A 23,062-nucleotide genomic window follows, 5' to 3' on the forward strand; every position below is an offset into this window, starting at 1 on the left:
GACAGGGGCGACGTGACTTGCTGGGGCGACATGCACGGACTTCATATCATTGAAGTCAATGCAAGTCGCCTCCAGGTCGCCCCAAAGTAGTACAGGACCCTTTTTCTAAGTCGGAGCGACTTGTGTCGCTCCTATTAGAACGGGTCCTGTGCTAATCAATGGCAGGCGACTGACCGCGACTTGTCAGGCTGACCAAGTCGCCTGACAAGTCGCGCTAGTGTGAATGGGGTCTAAAAGAGTTGCAAACATTCGCAAACTATATGTAGGATATGATTAAACAATCTACAGAGCCCCTGATTTCACAAAAGAAACTGGATTACGAATTTTGCAGCCTTTATCTTTGGATCTGTTGATTGTTTTGGAAAAATACATTTTCATTTGTATTCATTTGCCTCATTTCCCAAAAACCCTCTTCTTCTTCCTGTTGATTGTTTTGACAAGCACTTTATCACCTAAGCTATCTCTGATTATGTGCTTTCTTTTTACTCCTATGATCAAGGGATTGTTCAGGTTTGAGATAAGTTTACTTTAAGATGTTTCTCGATAGAGTCATAAAAAAATATCAACTGTCACTCATGACAACTCCTACTGTCATCGATACAATCAAACATTTTTTATTACAAAGGGATGTGCCTAGATAGCAGAATAACTATGTTTTATTGTGGATATAGTCACCTGGCACCCAATTATTCAAGTTAGTAAAATTAAACAAGTTAGTAGTTGAGAATGTTTGGTTAAAATGTTAAATATTTTAATGGGTTATTAAAAAAAAAAAATAGTACTAGGGAGTTTCATCATTTTCAAACACCAAATAAAAAAAACAACAAAAAGGGGATCAAAAAAGAAGAAACCTTTCCTTCAAGTTTATCCATTCAAATTATCTTTGATCCAGTGTAATAAAATAACATCAAAGACAGTCATTTCTATCTTGTAAAAAAAAAAAGGGGGGGGGGGGCGGGAATGACAGATGTGCCCATTAGATGGTGCTAAACAGCCTCCAGGATGTCTTCTATGGGATCGTTGACATTTTCAAGACACAGCTCATAAATAATGCATATTTAGTCCCAGGGATCGTGCTGGCTGTGGTGTGCCACCCTGCTGCCATGCACCAGCAGATGGTGTGTGCTTTTAATTAGGGCCCGTTCACCTAGAAAGTGACATGGGGGTGTATTGTTAATAGAATTTATTAAATATGGAAGCTTACTCATTAAACAGCTGGTACCCCAGGATGGTATTTATTGTTCTTGGGAGGAGAAAAATTCTTAGCATCTATTGTGATAGGTACTGGTGGTGCTAAGACGAGTGTATTGTCTGCCTTTAATTGAAAGAAAACTGTGCTGGTAAGGAAAGGAAACAATCACGCCTGACACAGAAAATAATAATTAACTTGGCTGATGTTGATGATCCGCATCATGTATCTAAGCACCACATAATGATTTTCACTAATCAAAGTTGCATTTATCACTTCCATAAACAGACAAAATTGTCAAATGATTCATGCAATGTAAAATGCGGTGTAGTTAAAAACAAGCAATCTTTTATGATCACTTTCTTGATTTTGGCAGTTCCCCACTAGAAAAATACCATTCTAATAAAATGAAAGATGCCTTAGAAGCTGTGTAATGGTAAACCGAGCTAGCTGGATTTGAATCCTCTGGCTATACATGCAGGAGGTTCTGGATTCAGAAATTCATCCAGGCCTATGTAAAAATCCCTGAGTTGACCTCCATGTCAAGGAAGGGGATGGATCCTCCCAAGAGAGCAATATAAATGAGGCTGGTATACACCAGCATGGAAAAGGGATTGATTGATACATTCCAGGCTAGCGCTTTGGTTAAACGAAAAAAAAAAAAAAAAAAAAACATATGCTGATCAGAACGGCTCAAATGCACAAATATACTTGTTGAAGCATTGGTTCTATCACACAATATATCAAGTGAACAGCAAATCTGAATGCAATTTCTGCCTTCCCATGGCATGGCTTAAAATAAAGAGATACTAAAGTCTCAATATTTTTCATTTAAAAAATAACAAACATGTCATACGTACCTGCTCTGTGCAGTGGTTTTGCACAGAGCAGCCCCGTTCTTCCTCTTCTCGGGTCCCTCCCTCCATCCTACTCAGTGCCCCCACGGCAAGCAGCTTGCTAAGGGGGTACCCCGAGCGGATAATAGTAATAGTATTAGTAAATAGATGGGAAAGTATATCATATTTACTTGTTTTAAACTTTTTTTTTTTTTTTATGTTTCTTCAGTTCCTTCCTGGTTTCTTCCCTAGGCAAATTATGTCATACATCCCAGGAGCCTTCAGAAGGGGTTTTCTCCCCTAAGCTTCCTGCCTGCATGCCTGAGGTAACGGCAGTTGGATTCCAGGAAGCAAATGCAAAAGGAATCATCTGCCCTTACTGAAGATGGCCACAGCCAGAAATGCTAGGGGTGTTTTTCAAAGTGATTTCCCAACAAAATTAAGCATGGAGACATGGATAGAAGTTTTCTTTGAATATTAAAAATAAAATAAATAGCATTTTTGCTTTGCGGTGCTCAGATGCAGTCTAGTTCCACTTTAACCTCTTCCCGCCCGCCCTATAGGCAAAAGACGGCGGGAAGGTGGTTACATTATCCTGACCAGACGTCATATGACGGCGGCAGGATAATGCACTCTGCGCGCCCCCAGGGGGCATGCAAAGCGGCGATCTGTGATGCGGCGTGTCACTCTGACACGTCGCATCTCCGATCCTGGTAAAGAGCCTACGTCAGGCGCTTTACCATGTAACCAGCTGTGTCCAATCACAGCTGGTCCCATAGCAAATAGGAAGTGCCGTTGATCTGCTTTCCTCAGCTCGTGCCTGACAGGCACGAGTAGAGGAGAGCCGATCTGCAGCTCTACTGACAGGGGGCTCTGCACTGGTAATCAGAGCATTGATAACCAGTGCAGACCCTTGGGGGGTGCCACTAGAACTACCAGGGATGCCCACCCATGACCCCAGGGATGCCCACCCAGGACCCCAGGGATGGCAATCAGGGCTCAGGGAGCCCGCCCACCAGTGCCCATTATTGCCAACCAGTGCCATCTATCAGTGCCTATCAGTGCCCATCAATGCCACCTATCAGTGCCCATCAATGCTGCATATCAGTGCTACCCATCAATGCCACATATCAGTGCCCATCAGTGCTGCCTATTAGTGCCGCATATTAGTGCCACCCCATCAGTGCCTCCTTATCAGTGCCTCCTCATCAGTGCCTCCTCATCAGTGCCTCCTCATCAGTGCCTCCTCATCAGTGCCTCCTCATCAGTGCCTCCTCATCAGTGCCTCCTCATCAGTGCCTCCTCATCAGTGCCTCCTCATCAGTGCCTGTCAGTGCGGGCTCATCAGTGCAGGAAAAAACATATCTACTGTATTTTCTGACGTATAAGACTACTTTTGAACCTCAAAAAAATCCCCCAAAAATGGGGGGGTCGTCTTATACACTGAGTATAATATCTCCAAGGTAACCTAAGTATAAGTATTACCAGTAGATGTAATCTCTCAAGACGCTGGCTGTGTGGGAATCCTGTACCGGTATACCGTATGTACCGTAGCTCAGGCTACATACAGTATACCGCGCTGAGCCAATTAGGGAGAGCGATGTATTGTATTATTGAATGCAAAGCCTGCTCGGATTGGCAGAGTAACATCAGCCCGCCTCTTTGACTCTGCCAATCCGAGCAGGCTTTGCATTCAATAATAGAATACATCGCTCACTGTGATTGGCTCAGCGCGGTATACTGTATGTTGCCGAAGCTACGGTACATACGGTATACCGGTAAAGGTTTCCCACACAGCCAGCGTCTTGAGATTACATTTACTGGTAATATTTTATACTTGGGGTACCTTGGCGATATTATGAGAGATTACATGTATTACAGTACTTGGGGTACCTTGGAGATCTATGAGAAATCTGACGTTTTTCAATGGCGTTGCCTTGCTTCGGAAGGGGGGTAGTCTTATACGGCGAGTATAGCCCAAAACCTATGTTTTAACTTGAAAATTAGGGGGGTCATCTTATACACCCAGTCTTCTTATACACCGGAAAATACGGTATTTACAAAATTTTATAACCTAAACAAAAAAAACGTTTTTTTTTTCAAACTTTTTCGGTCTTTTTTCATTTGTTTAGCAAAAAAGGAAAAAACCTTGCGGTTATCAAATACCACCAAAAGAAAGCTTTATTTTTGGGGGGGGGGGGGGGGGAAATTACATAAATTTGGTTTAGGTACAGTGTTGCATGACCGCGCAATTGTCATTCAAAATGCAACAGCGCTAAAAGCTATAAATTGGACTGGGCGGGAAGGGGGAAAAGTGCCCGGTATTGAAGTGGTTAAAGAGAATATGTAGTACGTTCCTACAAAATGTATGCGCTTATTACGCTAAGAAGAAAACAAAAAAGTAAAAAAAAACACGGGTTTGTGGTTGTAAACATGAAATATTGCAAATGACTAATATGTAGTCTTTTATCCAGCTAACAGGTAGAGCTCTGGTCTCCTTTTCATATTTTTATTAAATCACAGCCTGTTATTAAACCTTTTGTTTACAGGATCCATAGCTCAGGCAGCAATTTATATAATGAAGTGGTTGGCTCATTAGCAGTTACTAATCCCCTATCAGACAAGAAAGCCTCAAAGCAGACTTCATCATATTGACCCAATACCATTGTAGTTTCTCTTTTTAGGACACTTTATTAAAAAGGTAAATACTAAACTGATCATTTTCGCTTCCATTTAAATGTATGCACTTTTTTTTTCTCTTTAATTAGTTATTGCTACATTAAAAGCTGCCCAGACATTGATTCTTAAATACAGGCCCCATTAGACAACATTAAAAAGCTTCCATTCCAGGAATAAGAACATTGGTTTAATTATTCCAAGAAAAATGTGGGAAGATGTTACATGAAAGCCATTAGAAGCAGAAACAAAGAAAGCATTCAGTCAGCCACCTATTCGAGTGGGAGGGATAGTAATGTTAAAATAATGCTGAAAAATGGCTGAAGGTGAAAGATGGAGAAGCAGATGGATTTCCAATTTGTGACATGATAATCAAGAGAAGGTAACAGTGATCCTCCTGAATCATCAACATCTATTAGATGAGCCAGTAAAAGAAACAAGTTAATGGCTTTACGGATCAGGGGGGAAATATAAAAGAACTGGAAGGGCAAGGGGACAAGATGTGCCGAGCAGTAATAAACAATCAAGAGCAGCAGGAGGTCTTGCTATTCAAGTGGCTGCGCTGATTTGTTAAGTGTATGTCTTGAGTACTCAGGAGCATAACAGAATATATCCTATTACAAGGGCAGAACCTTGGGTTCAACTGCTTAGTTTATCTCCAATTACCTTTTTTTTTATTATTATTTAGCTTAAAAACAATTTTAACATTTTTAAAAGCGAATACATTCAGGTTGATCCAATATCCAAATACTCATTCACAAAAATGATTAGTACTCACTAAGCTTCACAGAATAAGTAAATAATTCATGACTTATAGACAAAATTTCTTTCTTTATTCAATACTTGGCTTGCAATACTTCTTGCTACTGCCACCAAGATCTATAAAAGAGGTTATAAGGTATGTCTGAACAGCCTGGCAGTAAATCAACCTCAGAGTGTGCATTTATTGAATGGATCAGTGACGTAGATTTGTGGCAGCCCTATTCATTCTCAAAAATTAGCGTGACATCAGTTTTTCCAGGAGGAAATTAAGTTCTCACAGTGAAGCCCGTGAACGGTCTCTGCTGCCATGAGTGAACGCAGCCTAAAAATCGTTTTTTGAATTTCAAGATTTATTTTTTATTTTAGGTACTTATATAGCGCTGTCAATTTACGCAGCGCTTTACGTATACATTACACATGCACATCAGTCCCTGCCCTCAAGGAGCTTACAATCTAAGGTCCCTAACTCACATTCATACATACACATAGTAGGGCCAATTTTTATACAGGATCCAATTAACCTACCAGCATGTCTTTGGAGTGTGGGAGGAAACCGGAGTACCCGGAGGAAACCCACGCAGGCACAGGGAGAACATGCAAACTCCAGGCAGGTAGTGTCGTGGTTGGGATTCGAACCAGCGACCCTCCTGCTGCTAGGTGAAAGTGCTAACCACTACACTACTGTGCCGCCCATATTTAAGATCGGTGGATCTTAAAAAGTGTTATTAAACCCCAAAACAAAAATTTAATATATTCTAGTGCAGTGTTTCTCGACCTTTTTTCAGTCAAGGCACCCTTTAAAATTATGGACATTCTGGAGGCACCCTCCAAAATTATAGACAGACTTGAGGCACCCCATTCTAAAACGTAAAAACTATTCTGCTAGTATTACATAATGCAGCAACATCGATACACATAGGACACCCAATGTTGGAGGGGATTTATTCTTCCAAAGTAAATACACTTTTGCAAACTGGTACTGACTAGTACTCCAATGTTTCTCTTCTCCCTCAGTTTTTCTCCATCACTTAGCTAATGAGACCTTTAAAGCTGATGGAGAGAGGCAAGGAAGGGTCGAACAAGAATGATATGTAGTATCTGCCGATATTTTCGGACACTTAATTTTTTTTTTTTCCACAGGTACAGTTGTGGAGGGATTTGGGGGTCTAAAAGACCCCAAACCCCTCCTCTGCACCTAAAAGCATTCAAAACAGCTAAGTGTGGCTGTTTTGAATGCGGTCATTTTTTTAAATCTGGCGCCGAATACCTGGAAGTGATGTCATGACGTCAGGTTTTTACATGGAGACCCGATCAGAGCCGAATGCGGCTTTGATTGGGTCTTCTCTTCGGCGGGCGTGGAGGTAGGATGCCCGAGTCTCCTGGTGGGACGGGAGACCTAGGCGAGCCGCGGACGGCGGCGGATGTTCTCTCCCGCTCCTTGTAATGACAGCCGAGCGGCTTCTCAGCCACATCGGTTGTCATTACAAGACAGCCAACCGTCGGCTATGGACGGTGGTACCGTGGTGATGCCTCTAGCTGCAGGCATCACTCCGGTACATGCACTTTCCTGGAATATCGGCAATATCGGTAACCGCATTGCCGATAATCGGTTGATCCCTAATATGTAGGCAACTGACATCCTCCTTATCAACTGATGATGTCATTGGTTGTTAGGAGTTTGCCAGCTAGAAGGTTGTAATGGAGTACAATGAAAACCCAGGACTTTGTGTAACTAAAAGGCAGGTTTCATTAACCTACCAGTTTGTATACAATTTTTGGGCTATTTTTAGGCATTTTGTCAAGGAACCCCTGAAGAAACCTTGAAGCACCCTGGTTGAAAAAGGCTGTTCTGCGTATCAATCCTAAAATGTGGTGTTTCTTTTTAGGCTTTTTTCCTTTTTCACCTGGACATCAAGCCAGTAACACATTTCCTGTCATAGGGTGTCACCACTTTGGATGGAGGAGCAATGGAGACACCTGTGGACAGCAGCATTGTCAGACTGGAGAGAGGGTAGTGTTAAATGCTCTAGAACAGGGGTGTCAAACTGACAGCCCTCTGCCTCATGGGATTTTTAGTTCTGCAACAGCTGGAGGGCCGCCAGTTTGACACCTGTGCACTAGAAGTTATAGATGGACTTGACTAACAAATAAAGCCAAACTCCTGCTAATACTTTTTAACGTAACTGTAAACGAATATGACATGTTGGGGCAACAAATGCTTTAAAAGAGATGAACAGCCAAAGCTCATTTGGCTGTATATCTTCTATGGATCACGGGAGTGCATTTCATTCTGCACTCCTGTGACCTGTTTTCAGCAGAGAGCAGGTTGAAGTCCGCTCTCTGCTGACATCACAGATGTCGGTCCAGGCACCGCATCACCACGACCACGGAGTCGGGATCCGCCAGGTGCCTGGACCAACACCCGGCTCAGCCTCTAGCGAGAAGCTGAGAGCCTGAGTCGGCCAACCCCTGCCCCTCCACAGCCCAGCGCGCTCCAGTGAGCGAGGTGGGGGCAGAGCGGAGAGCTGCTGATTGACAGAACCAAACTATCAGTGGTGTTTGATCGCTCGGTTCTCATTACAGAAGCGCCGGGGAACAGATGCTGCATCCACCTAGGTAAGTAAAATTGGGGGAGGGTGTTAACCCCTTCCCAGCCAGTGTCATTAGTACAGTGACTGTGCATAGTGATGTAGCACCCTCCTAGGTAGGTAGGTGCTAGGCAAAATCATCTATTGCTTCTTCTACTTATCAGGGGAGCCTGATCTATTAGGTTGCCTGTCACTTGTTTCCAGGTGTGATTCACTGGGTCTGAGGGAGTGTCCCCACTGTATCCAATGAGGGAGCTTATTGGAAAGTGGAGGAAACCCAGCCAGTGACACATTGGCTTTTGTGGGAGTCCCAGTGGGAGGGCATTCTTGCAATGCATCCTGGGATTGCTCATAAAAGCTGATGGGAAATGTGACAGGGCGTCTTTAGCGGAAAGCAGAATCCCAGTAGGAGGCAGACGGCTGTCTCTCCTCCTGCAGTGTGCGATTAGGGTGGTCTTAGGCAGTCGGACCAGTAAACCAGGTGTGGAGATGTGCTGCAGAGGATCCAGTGAAACTGATGCTGGAGCTGCTGGCAGAGTCTCTCGGGAAAAAAAGTGCCCGTGAGTACTAAAGGACTTGCCAAAGGGTCTGCCCAGAAAGGGGGACCACTCCAACAAAGTCAGGGGATCAAGGGGCCAGCTCACACAGAAAGTTACAGTAAAGGAGGTGCCGTGTAGAGAACCCTGAAGAATAGGAAACAAAGGGGGTACCAGGAAGGGCCCTGAAGAGTGTTCTACAGTACAGTACAGCTTATCTAAATACTTCTTCACTGCATAGTCAAGGTGAAGCAGCAGGCTTGCCGCATTCAGTTATTCAGCAGTCCTAGGAAATTGTGCATAATTATTCAAGTTGGAGTATCCCACTCATCCCTTCTCCTATCCAAGTTCTCAAATAAAACTACAAAAAACACAAACCCCTAGACTGTTTTCTGACTGAGCCAAGTACTTTGAACATCGGGTCCGCCGGTCACACGCGCGGGGGGCCGCCGGTGGTGCGCGCTCGCTCCGCATGAGCTAATCTATCATGTTCACAAGTTTGTTAGAAGCCAAATACCTGTAAGCAACTTCCATTAAGACAAATATAAATTGCTGACCCATGCAGTACAGTCCAGTTTTCTCATTTGTCACTACCCATGACACTGTTTAGGTCATTCAACAAGTTCCTTATTCTAGAAGACACAATGTAAAAATATGGATAAGGTCTAGCACCACTGCAGAAAAAAGGCCTCTGAAGTCATTGGTTTTTGCAGGCCAAGCCAGTTTCAAAAACTTTTTTTAGTTGCTTGTACTAGATTTTTTGCAGTATTTTAGACCTGTATGTCTGCGGACCTTAAAATCAGACACATTATGGCAAAGATATTTATCGTATTATTTAGAGTCTCTATCACCTTTACAATTCCTACAAAAGTCTTTTCTCAAAATCTTCCTTTTACAGTAGTTTAAATCAAATCCTGGTGAATTAGAGTTTCTTTCTTCACCTCTACAAGCATACCCTTGTATGTTGTTCCTCCTAGATGTTTGTTATTGCCTTTACTGTCTTCAAAAAACCCTCAACATCTTCACAGAAAAACATATTTGGGTGCTCCTTCCTTGTACGTCACAGAGAAATGTGGTGTACACGTATAGGTGCTTTAAATGTTCACACTTATCACCCGACTAAAAAGGGGTTTCACCTACCCACACCTTGTCCAATAGAACACCCAAAAGTCTCACCAAGCCCCTTCAAGACCCCTCCTCACCAGCACTGCCATCAAAACTTGAAAGCCAGGAGAAAAATGACACTGGCTGTTAAGACAAAAGAAAGTCCAATCGATTTCTGCCTCCACAATCAGAGGATACAAGGCTTTCTTATCTCCCCACTTGCAAATAGAAACAAAGACTGAGGTGTCATGAGCCAAATGGCAAGGATCTTCCAAGCAGCCCACCAGCCTAGAGTCTAGGAAGCATTGCCATGGACAACCTTGCTTACTGTCATCAAAAATTTCCAGGGAAGGTTTAACGAATAGAGAGAGCCTGTATCTTGCTTATTCTGTGTGCTGAAGTGAAAGCAACCAGAAAAAGCATCTTGAATGTGATATTGGCTGATAAAGTCCACTAGAAGGTTTAGATCTCATTTTAGATGAACTGCCAACTTTTCCTCACAGGGACTTTGAGCTATCAGACTGGCCAAGTGAGCTTCCCAACCCCTAAATACTAGTGCTTTTTTGAAAATCAGTAAAGAGCATAGAAACACTTTTATATTGGTTTTGCCATAACCAAAGGCTTCTTTTGACCTGTACTGGTATCTTAAGGTGTAGGTCAAGGAATACATAGAATGGTCCTAGGCCCCAAGAAGGAAAGTTTGAAGTCTTGTGTAATCAAGCCGACTGAACTGTTTGAATTGATGATGTCATCAGCCCATTTGCCACCATAAACATCTGAAGGGACCCTCCATAAGTAAATCTTTAGCATTTACATTTCAGGTATATAACCGGAAAGATGATCTTCTGCGCTGATGGAGGAATTGGACGATTACAAATTGTGGCAAACAAAATACGTTTTTACATCTCTGCTTATTCACTTCACAACATAACCTCTCTCATATGCAACAGTAAAACTGTCAACTGCCATTGGTGACAAAAAGAAAGAGGGATTGTGTTAATCACAAGTCTGCATAGAAGAGAGAGGAGTGCAAGGGGGCAATAACACTAAAGTTATGCTTTACGTTCCAAACCTTCCTAGTCCTTCCTTCTTTGGCTACTAAACCTTGGCTTCTGGACCTCAAAGGAAATTCTTTTAAAAAGGTTTTAACTAACTGAAAAAAATACTTTTTTTCTTTTATTTGCTATTCAATCTGGTTTCAGTAGGATGTGAGAGAAAGGAAAGACGAGTCCCCTGTGTAAGCTTTAAAGTAGCATTAAACCCAAACCCCACAAAAATACTTTATTGCACTTCTTAGATGTCTATTGCAATTCTTAGATGTCGGTGACTGCATTTATTTGTTTTTTTTCCTTTACAGTTGTGCTCAAACCTTTGCATACCTTTGCAGAAATCATGAGATTTTTGCATAGATATTGAAAATATGACTGACCATGCCAAAAAATGATTTTATTTTAAGGATAGTGATCATATGACGCTATTTATTAGCATCACATAGTTGTTTGGTTCCTTTTTAAATCAGAACGATAACAGAAATCAGCCAAATGGGCTGATCAACAGTTTACATAACCTGAAATATTTGGCCTTGACACAGTCACAAAAAATGACACACAGAGGTTAAATTGACAATTGAAGGAAAATTTCCCACATCTGTGGCTTTTTAAATTGCAATTAGTGTCTGTGAATAAATAGTTAATGGGTTTGTTAGCTTTCATGTGGATTCCCTGAGCAGGTTGGATACTGAGCCGAGGGGATCAGAAAAGAACTGTCAAAAGACCTGCGTACCAAGGTATTGGAACTTTATAAAGATGGAAAAGGATAAAAAATATATCCAAAGCCTTGAATATTCCAGTCAGTACTGGTCAATCATTTATTAAGAAGTGAAAAATGCCTTATTCCTGCCTTCCTCAGGGTGCAAAGAGGACAGTTTAATAATATTATGTAAAGCTTGGATGAAGAATAGGCAACGGTTGCTGGGTAGTAGGTAGCTAAAGTAATAACTGATTCCACCTAAAAAAAGTACTGTCTACGGTATAGTTAGTGGTGAAGTTACTTCTCTTGCTATATGCTGGATATCCCTAGTGTACTGCACAATCTGAGTCATATCTTGTGTGCAAATATTTTAGTTTTTTATTTACTGTTTATTCTAATAACATGTACTGAGTACATGAAGGCCCCGTTCACACTGGGGCGATCCGACTTGCAGGTCGCGGCGCGCAGCTCGCACTGCGACCTCGGAGCGGCCGGCACGGACTTCATAACATTGATGTCAATGCAGGTCGCTCCAGGTCGCCCCAAAGAAGCTCCGGACCCTTTTTCTAAGACGGAGCGACTTGTCTCTCCTATTAGAACGGGTCCACAGCTTCTCTATGGCAGGCGACCTACCTAACGGGGACGAACGGTCTTGTTTTGTTGCAAGCAGGTTTTTTGTAGCTTTTTGTTTGTTTCTTAAATATCTGGTTAATAAAAAAAAAAATTACAAGATTCAAAAAAAAAAAAAAAAAAAGAAGTGAACATTTTGGGGATCTCTTGATACCAAGCTGAGGTCAGGTAGACCAAGAAAGATTGCAGCCACAACTGCCAGAAGAAATGTGTGGGATACAAAGAAAACCCCGCAGGTAACCTCAGCAGAAATACAGGCTGCTCTTAAAAAAGACGGTGAGGTTGTTTTAAGGAGCACAATACAATAATATTTGAGTCGAGTTGCCAGAAAGAAGCCTTTACTGTGACAATGACACAAGAAAGCCCAGTTACAATGTGATTGACAACATTCTTGACACATCTCACAGCTTCTGGAACACTGTAATCTGGAGCGATGAGACCAAAATAGAGCTTTATGGTCACAACCATAAGCACTATGTTTGTAGAAGGTTCAACAGGCCTTTAGTGATAAGAATACCATCCCCACTGTGAAGCATGCTGATGGCTCACTGATGTTTGTGGGCATGTGAGCTCTAAAGACACGGGGAATCTTGTGAAAATTGAAGGCAAGATAAATGCAGCATGTTGTCAGAAAATACTGGCAGACAATTTGCTATCTTCTGCACAAAAGCTGCACATGGGACGCTCTTGGATTTGCTAGCACGACAATAAGCCTAAGCACAAGGCCTAGGTAAAAGCAGAAAAAGGTGAATGTTCTGGATTGGCCATCAAAGTCTTCTGACCTTAATATAATCGAGCCACTCTGGGGAGATCTCAAACGTGCGATTCATGCAAGATGACCAAATACTTTGCATGACCTGAAGGCATTTTGCCAAGACGAATGGGCAGCTGTACCAGCTGGAAGAATTTAGGGGCTTCAAACAACTATTATTGCACGCTGTCAATAATGCTAAATGTGGCCACACACAGTAATGAGAACTAAGGATATGCAGACTTTGGATTAGGGGTCATTTCATTTGTTTACTTGTTGCCATATTTTGTTTTATGATTGCCATTCTGTTATGACCTACAGTTTAATTTAAATCCCATAAGAAAAGAATATGTTTTGCCTGCTCACTCTTTAAAAATTGTACATACTGTATATTACTAAAGCCCCGTACACACGTAGCGATCGTCGGCCGAACGATCGGCTGTCTTTTTCCAGGACTGTCCTGTCGGTTGAAAACTGCAAAAGACTGTACACAAATTTTGTCGGCCAACAACAGCCGACTGCAGAAGTGATGTCATGTGATGGTTAACTTTCCGTGTGTTTTTTCTTTTCTGAGCATGCCCAGTCTTGCAAATCTGCTGATTGTCGGCCGAATTCTGTACTGACTGGCGAACAATCGGCCGTTCTGGTGACGGCCAACAAAAATTTTAAAGTCTGCACGCCAGATTCTGTTCGGCCGAAAATGCGCTGTCGGCTGTCGGAATCATCATACTAACAAGCCTACAATCGGCCGGCGGCCGAATATTTACGGCCGACAATCGGTACGTGTGTACGGGGCTTAACTCTCCAAGAGTTTGCACAACTTTATCTTCACCTGGTGATCTAGTCAGTTTTTTCCAACTTCCTTTTAAAGGACCAAGCTGTCCAGCAAAATTGGAAGTTATGCCTCGTACACACGCAACGATTATCGGCCAACCGATCGTCCGACTTTTGTCCAGAGTTGTGTTTTGTTGGTTGGAATGTGCCTACACTGCACACGAATTTTCTCGGCCAACAAAAATCAACTTCAGAAGTGATGTCATGTGCTGGTTTACTTTCCGTGTGTTTTTTCTTCTCTGAGCATGCCCAGTCTTGCTCATCAGATTTTTGTCTGCCGAAATCTGTACTGACTGACGGACAATTGGCCGTTGTGTTGACGGGCAACAAAAATTTTATAGCTTGCACACCAGATTTTATTCGTCCGAAAAGTCGGAGACGGTTGTCGAAAGCATCATACTAACAAGTCACAAATCGGCCGATTGGACGTTGGCCGAAAATTCACGGCCAACTATCGATGCGTGTGTACGGACAAACCATTTAACACCAACAGGGGGCTTAAAATTGTCAACTTTTTTCCTTTATATGAAACCTTTATCCCAAAACTTAAAAAAAAAAAACAAAAAAAAAAAATGTTGCTGTAAACTGCATAAAAACTTTTAGCTGAAGCTTGCCTTTAATTTGTTAGTCAAGTACATTTAAATCTGCTATTGCATATAAAACTACCCTTTCCCCAGATTGACAATGCTGCTGTCTAACATTGTCTCTGTTGCTCCTGCATCCAAAGTGGAGACACGCGAAGACAAAAACGATTTAATGTTTAGTAAACAGTAAAATATTATATTTTTGTTTTGCAGTAAACAGCTCAATGTTCTATACAGCTGATTGCCAGGCAAAACCCAAGGAACTATCCCAAGTGATTTACCACACTGTCCGTGAAGAACACTGAGGGAAGCCAGTGCTCACTTACTAATGACAATAAAACATATGCCACCCTCTGACCTGACAAATACAAAATCTGATTTCTGTTCTGAGGAATGTGATATTAAAGGCTTGGTTTTGCACAGAGCAGCACTGATTCCCCTCCTCTTCTCATGTCCCCTGGCGACTCTCCTAGCACCTCCCTCCTCTCGAGTGCCCCCAGAGCAGGCAACTTGCTCTGGGGGCAGCCGAGCAACTCACTCCTGAGCCGCTGTCCTGTGTGTCCATTTACACACAAAGCCGTGGCTCGGCCCCGACCCTCTCTCTCCTCATTGGCTCACTGGCTGTAATTGACAGCAGCGGAAGCCAATGGCGGTCAATGTCAGCCAATGACGGTCAGTGTCAGCCAAAGAAAAAGGAAGAATTCCTGGGAGAGCGGAGGCTCTCAAGCACATCACTGGATCGAGTTGGGGCTCAGATGAGTATTAGGGGGGCTGGGAGAGCTGCTGCACGCAGAAGGTTTTTTTTATCTTAATGCATAGAATGCATGAAGGTAAAAAACCTCCTGCCTTTACAACCAATTTACCTTTCTGTGGCTATTACAGAGATTATTTGTTACTGGTGTGTATGTAGAGGTCTTCAAAGAAGAAATAAACACTCAGCGTTTTTAGTTTTACACGTTGAGCACCAACATTTCCCAGTAAATTATTTGTTAAATCTCTTATACTGGCCCTTGCAGTTTTCAATGTTCATTGCTGCATACTTGAACTTCCGGTCTATAAAGAAAAGAGTTATAAGAGGACAATGCAGTCTGGTGCCAGTCTATTAGTTTGGAGAAGGGAGAAGTATGGTAGTGCTTTGTCACCTTAGGCCATGGGGCTGTGTGTTTCTACTGATACACGCAATATAGGAAGACACAGCTTTAGTCTCTACATGGCATGGTGGCTCCAAGGGATGCAGCAAGAGAAAGGAGCCATCCTGAAACAGGAAACCTAGGGCAGTGATCATGGCACCAGCTTAAATTGGAACATAGGTAAGGATTAAAGAGGTTTAAAGGCAAACGTTTTATTTTTTTCTTTATTGGATTCTATGTAAGGTAAAAAACCTCTATCCAGCGATATGCACAAGAGCAAAGGCTCACTCAGCTATCTCCTTTCTCATAGGCTCAGATACAGCAGCGGGTGCCATTGGCTCCTGCTGCTGTCAGAGACAAGGGAGCAGGGGCAGGGGTCGAGCCCTGCTCTGTATGTCTTATAGATACACAGAGCGAGCATGCACGAGAGCCCCCATAGCAAAAGGTTTGCTCTGGGGCACTTAGCAGAGGGGAGGAGCCAGGAGTGTTGGTGGGGGACCCAAGAAGAGGAGGTTTGGGGCTGCTCTGTGCATAATCATTGCACAGAGCAAGTTAATATACCATGTTTGTTATTTTGACAAACAAAAGCAAGGCTTTACAATCACTTTAAACCATGGGTGTCCAACCTTTTGACTTCTCTGGGCCACATTGAGTGTAGAGAAATTTTCTGGGGCCGCATATAAAATATATACTATTAGTTAAGGTATATAAGTAATAAAACGCTGCTGTGCCCCCTTCCCGTACTGCCATGCCCCCCCCCCCCCCCCCAGCACTAATTTAGCACAACTAGTGGACGATCCCCTCCGAGGCAGCCTCTGTGGCTGTGCCCCGACTCAACTTCCTTCCTCCCCAGCAAAAAAAAAAAAATTGTCAGGAGGCAGTGGGCCGCATTATTTGCGGTTCTGGGCCGCATGCGGACATGCCTGCTTTAAACGATGAAGAAGCTGCATACTCAGTACGTAAATAAATCAGCTGCTGAAAGTACTTAAAAAACTGTGGGTTTTTATATCATCAAGGTTATTGTTAACACTTTTAGTTTTGGGTAGCACATTAACCTAATACGCTTCAGGTGTAATTTCTTAAGGCAGAAAAGAAAATGAAAACAAGCACCTGACTGGTTACTACAGACTGTAGCTCTTTGTTTCACATAATTCTGAACATATATATATCCTGTATAAGAATAATAATCATCTTACGCAATCAAGAGCTGTAAAATATTTTGCCTAACTTACCTGTAGTTGTAGGAACTGAACTTCTGGCTCTCTCTTAACATTATTTTGTACAGATTTAACACCTGAGTCCGACTTGAAGATGCCATGTTCATAAAAACCTTTGAGCGCTTTGGTAAAATATGAGCATATAGGATCAGCAACGCTTTCCTGCACAAATACAAAGAAAATATTTAAGGAAGCAGTATTTTGCCATTTAAAAATGAACTAAAACTGTAATAATGTTGTACTATGTTAGCCATCAATCAAAGCAAAATGTTTGGAAATTAGAAGAATAGTTCACCTTTACAAAAAAAAAAAAAAAACCTGCCTCCCAGGTAAGGGATGTTTGCAGACTAAAACAAACTGTGCAGCTCTGACTAAGGCCCCTTTCACACTTGTGCGCTCTGAAAGTAGCGTGAATTGAAGCAATGCCTGTGTAATCTTCAGGTCTATGGACCTCAAGTTGCATCAAAATCAGACCAAAGTAATGCAGGGGCAGCGACTTGAAGTCACACAGATATGAACAGTACTCATTGGAACTCATGGGGCACGACTTGTCATGCGACTTGGCAGTCCCAAGTCGCACAATCGTGAAAGGGGCCTAAAGATGAATAATACCCTTGCTATAGGTGTAGTCCATTTATATACCTTATGAAGCCTGACTGGAATACTCCCAGGACGTTGCTATGTGAGGCCTAGTCGTCACTATTCACATCCACCATCACAGGAGTGAGCTCTTTATCGGATTCAAACTCCCTCACATGCTCTTTCTTTCGCCTCCTGTGATGGTGGAGGTGAACAGTGATGACTAGGCCTCACTTACCAACGTCCTCTGAGTACTTAGCAACGTTCTGGGAGTATTCCAGTCAGGCTTCATAAGGTATATAAATGGCCTACACCTATGTTTGTTTTTATTTACAGATGCCCCTTATCTGCACAGGCAGTTTTGTGGTAAACCTGAACTATCCTTTTAAGTGATAGCCTTTAGTGACCAGCTCATGTTTTTTTTTTTTTTAATGTGCAAGCTTGCATCCTACAGCGATGCAAGCTTTTCTTTTCAGTGTCCTCTAAGTTACAGTGACCTCCTGCCAGGCACCCTACTTTACATCCTACTGACAGAGGTGCACAGTTGAAGTCCCACGTGACGAAACGCGTCAGAAAGCACGTATGTTGCTACCCTGGAGACAGAAGGAGGTACCAGCTGAGATTCCGGAACTCAGAGCGACACATCCTGTAACAAGGAGACGCCTTGACTCGCGGTCGGCGAGCAGCGGTACTGTCCTAGTCCCAGACATTACTTACAAAGCGTGTGAAATTTGATGAAATGTAAGCAGGTAGATTGAGGGGGATTGGGAGTGTTGTACATTTGGGAAATAAAGTTTAAGCGATATTACGCTATAAGTTTTATTTACAGTGGCTGCTGGTGTATTACAAGGATACACATGATTTTATATGATCATTAAAGATATTTAACTAATATTTTGGATATTTATTATATTATCATTTTATTTTTTTATCCCTAAATACTGATATATTTTATCTATAAGCGCCGGGCGGGTGGTTGGGGTTTTTAGCTTCAGACATCTTTTTTAGATTACATGTGCAAAGAGTCGTCAGCCTACACAAACAGCATGTTAGTGCACTTAACAATTGCACATTGGTGACGGGGGGGAGAGAAAACTCCCCTGTCATCACTAAGACAAAGCAGCTAAAAGATTTGGTCTACTTGCCAAGTTTGAGGCTGCAAGAACTAATTGTGAACATTTCTATAGCCCAGAATGTGGCTTCAAGGTAGTCAACAACACTTATTACCTACATTCCAAACTATATGCCAAGGGAAGAACTGTTATTCTAATTTATATCCAGGATGGAGAAGGTTTAGCAGTCATTATGTAAGACTATGGGGCCCATCTATAACCTAGTGTGGCTTCTCATTTAAATACACTGCGGGACATAGCAGGAAATACTCCACGTTGTGCTGGCATTTTACATCTTATTCATAAAATGCAGAATGAATTGTGGATCCTGCAATGTCCTGCAGTATGTTCTTTGCATAATACTTCAGAGAACACTTAGACATGAGCTGTCACATGACCTTAAAGTGTTTGCTACCCTTAAAAAAAAAATGAATCTGGTTCCCTTAAAGCATGTTATACAGCACAGTGCTTGTGCTTTGTCATTGGTCCCTTCTATCACCTGAAGTACCCATCATTTGCTGCTATCTGCAGCTATCCTCTGTTCTCCTTCCCCCTCCCCGCCTGTCAGCTTTCCTAACGCCGCTTTGCTCCTCTACCCGCTGCTACAAACTTATGTGATCTTTATACCATCCCCTCTGTTGATAAGAACATGTGTCTTAGTGTCTGTGCTTTATAAAAAAAAAAAAAGGGGGAGAGAGGGGGAGGGGGAGAGGGAGGGTAGAGCGAGAGGGGGGAAGATGGGGGGAAAGGGGCTAAGCCATACTCTGTGTGTCTCATACACACACAGAGGCGGCTCGGGAGTGAGCACACACGAGTGCCCCGAGAGCAAGCAGCTTGCTATGGCAGCACTCAGCAGAAGGGAGGGGCCAGGAGTCCTGGCGGAGGACCTGAGAGAGAAGGATTGGGGCTGCTCAAAACCATTGCACAGAGCAAGTAAGTATGACAGGTTTGTTATTTAAAAAAAAAATAACTTTTACAAACACTTCTTGCTTGCGTTGACTTCTAGGAGCTGAACGTCGTCGCTCCCAGGAGTCAATGCGCCTGCACCAGCCCCACTTTGTCAGTTCCGGTGCAGGCGCGTCATTCCCTGCTAAACCGCTTCTGGGCATGCCCAGAAGCTGTGCAAGGATGACGCGCCTGCCCCGGAAGTGACGAGCGGGGCCGGTGCAGGGCATTCTGGGACAAAGAGGACACAGAAGAGGACACCGAAGAGGACGCCCTGGCTTCAGCTGCCCACACCTGAGATGGCAGCGCTGGAGAAGAAATTTTCAAGGTAAGTATTTCTTCTAAAAGGTAAGTGCGACCCGGGACAGTACAGAGGCTATCCATTACTAGCCCTGACTGTCCCGGGGGTATTTTTATTGAAAAAACGTTTCAGAGGCCGGAACTCCGCTTTAAGGGCCCTATCACAGCAATGATCATCTGTATGTCAGTTTTTCAGACAGACTAAACCACACTATATGTCTATGGGTAAACAGATCTAACCGGATGTACATCAGTATCAGTTTATGTCCGGAGAAAAAAGTGGTTTGTAACCTTTTCCATTTTTGTGTTTAGAAACTTGTCATCAGTTTATGTCTGTTTACGATAGTTTTTAGGCAAGAAACTATTTTTTATACATTCTTGTCTAGCTATGAAAATTGTTCTTCAACAACTAAAAAAAAAAACAGATGTAAACTAAACTAAAATTGGATGTACAAACTAATGTGAAAGGATTCAGTTTTAAAGTGGAACTAAACCCATCGATTTAATGCACTAAAAACAGTTACATTTCCAGAATGTCAGGAATACAAATTTTCACATATGCTTGTATCCTCAACCAAACTCTTAAACCAGGGCTTGACAAATTTGCCTGAAATCTAGGAGCCAGCTAAAAAAGTTAGGAGCCAGTTTTTTTTTTTAAACTAACAACCAAGCTTTATTTAATAAAATGGATACTAAATTTACACATAAATACGACTAGAACCCCACTCTCCTCTATAGCGCAATTGGATGGAAACAGACTGTCTGTCTCTTTCCATCCGATGCTATCTGATCCGATCCACGGGATGGATAGAAAATAGAACCACCATCCATCTGTTTTTGGAGGACAGGATCAGATGGCGGCAGATTACCGCTCCATAGAGGAGAATGAAGGGTCCGATCAGGTCTGTCTGAAAAACTGACAGGCGGACCCGATCAGACAGCCCGTGTGAAAGGGGCCTTCGGCTGTGGCACGGCGATGAGAAAAAAAAAAAAAAAAGATTATATTTTTTTTTTAATAATAAGAATTGAAAAAAAAAATGAAAGATGTTTTGTTTTTTTTTTAATAATTTAAAAAAAAAAAAAAAAAAAGAAAAAATTATTTTTTATTTTTATTAAATTTAAAAAATAAATTAATAATAATAACCACACTCCCTGTCCACTTACCTTTAAGCAAAGGTAACTGGACAGAGAGATGAAGCCTGCAAAAACTTCCCATCTCCTTCCAAAGAGCAGATGAGAGGGAAGGCATTGAGAACATGCATTACTCCCGGCCACCACAAGAGGGCGCCAGTTCCCCTAGCCTCTCATCTCACAGAAGAAGGCCGAAAAGCCGGGGCCTCAATTTATGGACGGCGTGGAAGTCCGTGCACTCGGAAAAGAAGGTGGGGGCGCAAAAAAGGGACAGGACACCTCCTGCTGGGCACCCCAGGCGCCAGGTCGCTAATTCTAGTCGCAAATGCGACCTGGCGCCCGGGGATTGTCGAGGCCTGTCTTAAACCATCAAATGGCTGGTGTTATAAATGATTACATGTGCAGCACCATGCCAGTGGCAGATCAAACATAAGCTAAGATGGCATCTTCCTTGGCTGAAACAAATAGGGGGGTTTAGTTATGCATTAACTTTTTTTTTTTTTTAACCGTATTTATGAGGGAACTGAAAGCGCTTGTGTAAAGGGACCCTACCCTGATGCTGAAGTTATAAGCTGACTGGTTACTATAAGGCAGGGATTCTCAAACTACGGCCCTCCAGCTGTTGCGGAACAACACGTCCCATGAGGGATTGGAGAACCCTGACATTCACAGACATGACTACGCATGATGGGAATTGTAGTTCCTGAACAACTGGAGGGCCGTAGTTAGAAGACTCCTGCTATAATGCTTGGTTCACACTGATGCGACAGAGGATCCAACTTGTGAGAGCCCAAGTTGGATAACATCTGAAATTCAATGTTTTCTCTATGAGAGCCGTCTTAACAGATACTACACAAGTCTGTCCAACTTTAGAAAAGGTTCCTCTACTACTTTGGTCTGACTTTGATAGGACTTGAATGCCACAAAACATAACAAATCACATCAAAGTCGGACTCCAAAGTTGCACTGAAAGTCGTGTGACTTTGGAGTCGAGCTAGTGTGAATTGAGCCTTAGCGATGAGCGTTCATATTTCAGTCCAAACCTACCTGAGCTGTCCCACCAGGAAGCTGTTATTAATCAATAGCCAATCACAGGCAGAAGAGACATTGTCTGTCTCCCAGCCTCACATGTACACACCCCTTGTGTGCCTGCGACTGCAGAGTGGGGAATGCATCCACCGCCTATCATTGGCTGTCAGCTTTTAACAGCTTCCTGGCAGGATAGCTCAAGCAAGTTCAGACTCATGGCTAAACCAGCCTGAGCTCATCTCTAGTTACTATGCACAGCTGTTCTAGTTTTAGTAAGTTCCCTTACGATTTAGGGATCCAAGCGCAGCATTTGTTTTTTTTTTTTTTTTGTCCTAGAGCATGAGCCCTAATATGGTGATAAAAATTAGCTTGTCCATCCTCCAAAGTCATTTTACGCCCATATTTTTAATCCAATGAGCCTCTGGCTGGGTCATTCAGCCCTGCAGCCAGGCTCTTCCTGTGATCTGCAGGGTGGGAATGGTGCAGTTGGGCTAGGGATGAGATCAGAGGTCGGCCAAGCTCATCTCCATTGGCAAACACACACTATATTGCCAAAAGTATTGGGACCCCTGCCTTTACATGCACATGAACTTTAATGGCATCCCAGTCTTAGTCCGTAGGGTTCAATATTGAGTTGGCCCACCCTTTGCCGCTATAACAGCTTCAACACTTCTGGGAAGCCTGTCCACAAGGTTTAGGAGTGTGTCTATAAGAATGTTTGACCATTCTTCCAGAAATGAACTTGTGAGGCCAGGTGCTGATGTAGACGAGAAGGTCTGGCTCACAGTCTGTGTTCTAATTCACCCCAAAGGTGTTCTATCGGGTTGAGGTCAGGACTCTGTGCGGGCCAGTCAAGTTCCTCCACCCCAAACTCCACATTCACATCTTTATGGACCTTGCTTTGTGCACTGCTCTAAATCATTTGGTGGAGGGGAGATTATGGTCTGGTGTTGTTTTTTAGGGGTTGGGCTTGGCTCCTTAGTTCCAGTGAAGGGAACTCCTAAGGCGTCAGCATACCAAGAAAATACCAATTTTGGACAATTTCATGCTCCCAACTTTGTGGGAACAGTTTGGGGATGGCCCCTTCCAGACATGGGAGTAAGTCACACATGTGCAAGTCACAAGCAAGTCCCAAGTTACTGTGGCGAAAAGCAAGTCAAGTCATTTATTTTGGTCAACTCACAAATCAAGTCAAAATACTGATTTACCCTAATTTTCACCTTTAAATCAGTTAAAAGTCAGTGGTCAGGAAAGGTTTTGTTTTATTTTCAACATTAACAAAACTGCTTAGTGATTTTTTTTTGGCATATTAAAGAAACACTTTGAATGCCCAAACAGCTCAAAATCCTTTGTCTGGTCAGGTTTCAACACTGCAGTCAC

The 23,062-nt window shown here is 42.8% G+C and overlaps 1 protein-coding gene across 1 annotated transcript in view; it reads right to left on the reverse strand.

The window, feature by feature from the left end:
• Positions 1-23,062, reverse strand: part of LYRM4 (LYR motif containing 4) — a 230,012-nt gene that overhangs the window by 178,914 nt on the left and 28,036 nt on the right. The window contains exon 2 of the mRNA XM_082257349.1: positions 16,602-16,708. Within this exon, the coding sequence (XP_082113475.1) occupies positions 16,602-16,693 (92 nt within the window). The 5' untranslated portion in view covers positions 16,694-16,708. The remainder of the gene's footprint in view (positions 1-16,601; positions 16,709-23,062) is intronic.

Source organism: Pelophylax lessonae, assembly GCF_965119305.1.
Source record: "Pelophylax lessonae genome assembly, chromosome: 5".
NCBI lineage: Eukaryota > Metazoa > Chordata > Amphibia > Anura > Ranidae > Pelophylax > Pelophylax lessonae.